This window comes from Plasmodium inui (genome assembly GCF_000524495.1).
Source record: "Plasmodium inui San Antonio 1 unplaced genomic scaffold supercont1.24, whole genome shotgun sequence".
NCBI lineage: Eukaryota > Apicomplexa > Aconoidasida > Haemosporida > Plasmodiidae > Plasmodium > Plasmodium inui.
The window spans coordinates 163,971-169,693 of record NW_008481858.1 but is presented as its reverse complement, the minus strand read 5'-3'; the positions used below and the strand labels follow the sequence as shown (position 1 = coordinate 169,693).

The 5,723-nt window shown below is 42.8% G+C and overlaps 1 protein-coding gene across 1 annotated transcript; it reads left to right on the top strand.

The window, feature by feature from the left end:
- Nucleotides 1-234: 234 nt before the first annotated feature.
- Nucleotides 235-2,178, top strand: C922_04517 (hypothetical protein; the record flags this gene model as incomplete). Its single annotated transcript, XM_008820100.1, has 1 exon — nucleotides 235-2,178. One exon carries the CDS (start codon nucleotides 235-237, stop codon nucleotides 2,176-2,178), a length of 1,944 nt encoding a protein of 647 aa, XP_008818322.1.
- Between the last annotated feature and the right edge of the window lie 3,545 nt (nucleotides 2,179-5,723).

Genomic DNA, 5,723 nt, shown 5'->3' with positions numbered 1-5,723 from the left:
CCCTCAAGTAAGTTGCGCACGCGCCGCGCTTCAGTTGTAGGTAAATGCACAAGGTCTGCCTGCACATACGCACGAATGGGTGGTGGAGGGATATACCTATGAGGGGGGTTTGTGAATGCCCCGGCACTTCTACATCGGAGAGGAGTTAAAAACGAAACAGTGAAAACGCGTACATATGTGTAGCTTTGGGGGAAAGTACCTGGAGCTGACCTCAGAAGTTCGGACCCAATTATAATGCCGGGTTCTGCTGCCCACAAGATAAGGAATGCCTGCACGAAAGTAGTAAAAGTGTTATTTTTGTATTGGCTCGTTTTTATGAAGAAGCAGAAGGTCCCAAACGGGGTGCACTCGCTAGGGATGACAAGGAGAAGAAGTTGCATCCAGATAGGGCATCCCTCCAGTGGGGGGAATTATATCTCCCCATGTGCATCCACGGATTGTTCCTCACATCGAAGGACACCTTTTAATTGTCTTTATCGGGACTTCTCTAAAGCGAGGCAACACAATCCCATGCGATGCCCCATCTCTGTCCATCCAGTTAAGAAGCTAAAGCTAATGCGTGAAAAGGACCCCAAATCAGCCGCGTGTAATTTTTACATTCATAATTTTCAGTATCGGGAAAAAGAAATTAAAAAAATATGCCCCCTAGGGACAGAGTCAAGATGGAAAAGCAAAAGTTGCATGAATAGGTCACGCAAAGTACACATGGTTGGGAAGGATGACGAAAAGATGTTTAACCGGATAAACAGCAATATGATGAGGGCATTGGGGGAGGAGGGACCCATGAACGGCGACGTCTACAGCAACGTCTACAGCAGGAGTGACACCATGTGGGGAGAGAACCACGAACGAAATGGCCTCCTGGAAATTGTAAATAACCAGACGGAAGTACCCATCGACCTCGCCCATTTCGAGAAAGAAGTGAGGAAACTTGTCCACGTAATGCGCTTTGAAGATTTTCAACTGAACATAACGTTTGTGAGTTTAGACGAGATGAAGGAGATGAACAGGACTCACAGGGGAAAGAATGAGCCGACTGATGTCATTTCTCTGTTGCACTATGTGCAAAGTGGGGAAGGCATTTCTCCTAGCTCTGAATTTGCAGGTGGCGACATACCTAGCGGGAGCTGTCTCAGGTCAGGAGACATTTACTTGTGCCCCGCGTACATAAGCAGGGAGTGTGTGCTGGCCCGGGTTAGGTACGAGCAGGGATTGCTGCGCGAGAGAAGCGGCGAGAGTGCCGATGTTGGAGAAATTGGCGAAGTTAGCGGTGTTGACGGTCCACGCGGCGGGAGTGATCATGTTAGCGGTGCGTCCACACTGGACAACCGCGACGATGAGCAAAGCGACCAGGAGGAGCTTCCCCCCCGAGGTGTGAACAAGCTGTTTAGAACCCTCTTCTGCCCCAACCAGCGGCTGCCGTTGTACGTTCTACACGGATTAATACACTTAACGAAGAAGGATCATGTGAACAATGCAAAGGAGTACCACAGATTTATGGACATAGAGGAAGACACGATCGGTAAGTATCTTAAGTTCCATCATTATACACACACATATTACTCTCACTACGTTATTGGACTTGGTACGGACATTCTGAATGTGAACAGGATTTACAAAATTTTGCAAAAGAAAAATGGGGCGTTTTTTCTGCGGAAGGTTCTGAGCTCTCTTGAGCTGCGGGAGTTGATTCAGGGGCATCTCATGGAAGCGGTGGAGAGTGACCAACTGGGGGACCATCTGTTTGACCAATTGGGTAAGGGGAACGACAAAGCGGATCGCGGTGGGGACTGCGGTGAGGACTGTCGTGAGAACTCCCAGCCGAGGCTCAGCACAAATTCCGCATTGAAGCTGGCCATCCACGTAAGCAAAAAATTCGCATCCAAAGAAGCGATCCTCAAGTCCATGGGGCGCGGTTTAAGTTCCATTTCCAAATACGGCCTAAGCATGAACGACATAGAAGTAAGAAACGACAAGTATGGAAAGCCCCTGGTTTTTTTGTATAACCAGGCAATGAAAATAGCCAACGAACTGGGCATAGCAAATATTTTTTTATCTCTAAGTGATGAAAGGATAACCTGCACAAATCATAATGTTACAAAGGATGAGTCAACGACATGCAACCTTTGCACATACCTCATCCATGCACAGGCACTTTCGGTTGGGTCAAACGTGTGACGCGCTGGAACGGAATCGAGTGTGCGGCACAAAAAGGGAAGCGGCGTGTGGGTTGGAAGTGGCGCCCACGTGTGCATCCCCGGTTAGAGTTTTAACTTAAGTCACATTCGGTCACGTTAAAGATGCGGTCGCCGATTTTTATAAACATCTGCGTGCACCACGAATCGCTGGTTCTGCACAGGAGCCTGCACATACAGCACAGTGTGCACCACATGTGTTTGGTCACTGCGAGCAAGATGTAAACCTGCATCCTCGCAAATTGGGAAAGATTTCGTTCTTTTTTTTTTTCACGTCCGGTTTGCACAGAATGGTGTTGCAAACGGGGGAGAATAAGAACAGCTTTCTATAGTGCACCTTAAAGTACATGCTGAAGGACATGATAGAGAGTGTGGCAGAACAGATGGGTGAGTACCGTTACCAAATGGGTGTCCCCGGTTCGTTCATTTCGTTCATATGTGCCTATATGTACATATGTATATAATTTTTTTTCACCCTGTGTGGTGCGCTATTTAGGCAGTTTAAACAGAGGTTGGGGTGGCGCGGACGGGAGTTATGCCGGCTTGCCCAGAGGGCTGCGTGCGGAGGAGAGTACATTTGTAAAGGTGTACGCATGTATACCGGTATTGGCGCGTTCCCCCCCTTTGTTCTTTATCGCTAAGAAAAACAGAGGAAAATAAGCAGAAAAAGGCCACGGGAACAATATGCAGGAAGGGTCTGAAAGGAAGATTTGGCGAAAAAGAAGTGAACAGGTGAACACTGAAGCGTTGTCGTGGTGAAATGATAAGAAGTAGGTATAAAAAAAAAAATAAAATAAATAAAAAAAGGTACGCGATAGATAAGAGGAAAGGAAAGGTATACGGATTGACTGAGAAATAATTTTTTCTCGTCCTACATGCACAATATTGCTGATTATTACGTAAAGGCAAAAAATATGGTGTAAGCCGTACCTTGCAAGTTTCTTTTTTTTTTTTTATATACACCTATAGGGGTATAGGTGCACGTATATATATATGCCTACGTAGGTGTAACGCTCTCTAAGCAGTGTATTACAATGGTGCACCGCTTAATCAAGTGGTGGGGAAAAAGAAGGGCCTCATTGGCCTTCAAGGTGGGAGCTGTTCGGTGGTACATCGCGGGCGCCCCAGTGTTTCAAGCAGTACGAAGAGGAGCCTGGACGTTAGGATTTACATAGAGTACATATATCTATATGTGTATATACATCTATGCTGGCCCATAATGTACGCAGTCGCGCTCACGTTCTATTCGCCCCCTATACCAGGCGAAAAGAACAGAGTGTCACGGCTAAATAAAAAGTTAAAAAGCTGAGAAAAACGAAATGTGTCACAGAAAAAAAAAGGGGAAAAAAATTCGCGTTCATGTTTACGTAAGCAATTGAAGAAAAAAAAAAACAAAAAAAAAAATAACATCAAAATCAACAGCAACGAAAAAAGAAAAAGGTGAGAAAAAGAAAATAAACAACTAAACGAAATTGGAATTAGGGTGAAAAAAAGAACTCCCTATTTACATGACGAGCACATGTGCCGGCGGCCACTCATTTTATGTGAAGCGGAAACATGTACATATGTACGTTTATACACGTAAGAAAAAAAAAAAAAATTAACTTCTTAACTGAATAACCGATTAGCCGATTAACCAATTAACACCAATTAAACGATTAATTGATTCACCAATTGATTAAACACATTAACGAATCACATTGAAGGGTTCCTGTAACTAAAAAAAACAAACTTGATAAAAATGAAAAAAAAGAAAAAAACGTTAACGAGATCCAAGGCAATGTGACGCGACGTAACGTACTAATTTACGTACATTCGAGTGATGCCCACACGAGAGATAAACCCTTAACCGTAACACAAACGAAAAAAAAAAAGTACCAACGAAAGAAGCACAAATGTAAAACATATACGTTCAATATATATGTACATGTTAAATGTACACTGCGTACAAGTCAGAGTTAGAAACTTGTTAATTACTCCCATCGTTTCTTTCGTGAACAGAAAGGTGTAACTTCTACCCACAAGATACATCACATCTACAATTTTTTTTTTCTTGTATAGTTTAATATTTCGCCAAAGAAAAATGTTGAACTGAACAAGAAAAAAAAGTTGCAGAGATGTTTTGCTTTTTTTTTTTCACAAACCCTAATTTTGACCCTTGCGCAAAGCAAAGTCATGAATTCCTGTTTATCTAAATATTATAGATATATCTACGTGGGCTCGTAGAATTTCTACGTGTACCTGTGTACAACTCCCGTCCCCTCTTCCGTGCAAATGTGCCTTTATTTTATGTACTTCCTAATTAGTGTAAAGTTTCATCATCTCTATAGTGTAAAACTCTTTTAACCGTGTACCGTACCATAACGCCTGTACGGTTATTGTGTACTCCCGCGTGTACGCGCAGATACACGTACGTACATATAGGCGAACACAGTGTACCTGTAACTGGTTTGTACGTACAGTATATATCTGCATTTTTAACTTATGCATCTCTTTTGCGACGTACCTGATGGCCAACCTCTGCCTTCCTTGGACGCCCCCGCCCCGCTTTTAAAGTACTCCTTTTTGCGTATATTCAAGTCATGCCGTTTTCACGAATTAATTTTTTTTTTTAAACAACTCCCCCTCCCTTTAGTACCCCAATGCGTATATGGGCAAAGGGAGAGATATTTACATTTGTGCACATGTAATTGCGGCCAAAAAATGTTGTAAAAATCTGTTTCACCGCTCTGTCGCTTTATCACTTCGCCCTTTTGCCGCACGGCGCGTGCCGTTTTACGCAATTTTTTTTCATTCGTGCCCTCGAGAGAACAGAACATAAATTTTAATACATGAAGCCATTTGCGTACCCAGGGCTTGCGACAACTGACGCTTACATGGTACAATTTTTGCGCGAACGTTACATTACATGTACGTCCGCATATTCGTCATGTAGATATGTATACTTCCCTGTATATATATGCAATTTAATTTAACATAGCATAGCATGTCTTCTTTACAAAAAATTCACAGCAACAATTTAAATGCACTTCCATTTTTTTTTTTTTTTCTTAGCCTCTTTTACGTTCTTCCTCGTAAACTTGTTCAACGAATTAAAAATTATTTAAGGCAACATTGCCTCCCCCACATGAACCAGGCGACATATGTGTGTACATGTAAACATCTGTGTGTGGGCTCGCAGGTTTATGTGTTAGCACCTGCGTTTGTTCTGCAGTTTCATTTGTTGTGCAGTTGTATTTGCTCAGCATTTGCCTCTGCATTTATATGTACGTGTACACGTACGTGTTAACGTGTTATCGCTAACGCGCGTGCTCGCACATGCTTATGTGTATACACGCTGGTACCTCTGTATTCAACTCCATGCATTCAAAAGTTAAGCGGCTTTGCAAGTGTTCTTCATGACAGCACAAGAACGACAACTTATATTCGTGTTTACACGATAGTGAGCCGCATACATAAACGCATGCACAACATATATAGTCTTTTCAATTCCTTCTTTTTTTCACACATTTAAAGTTTTTAAATTTT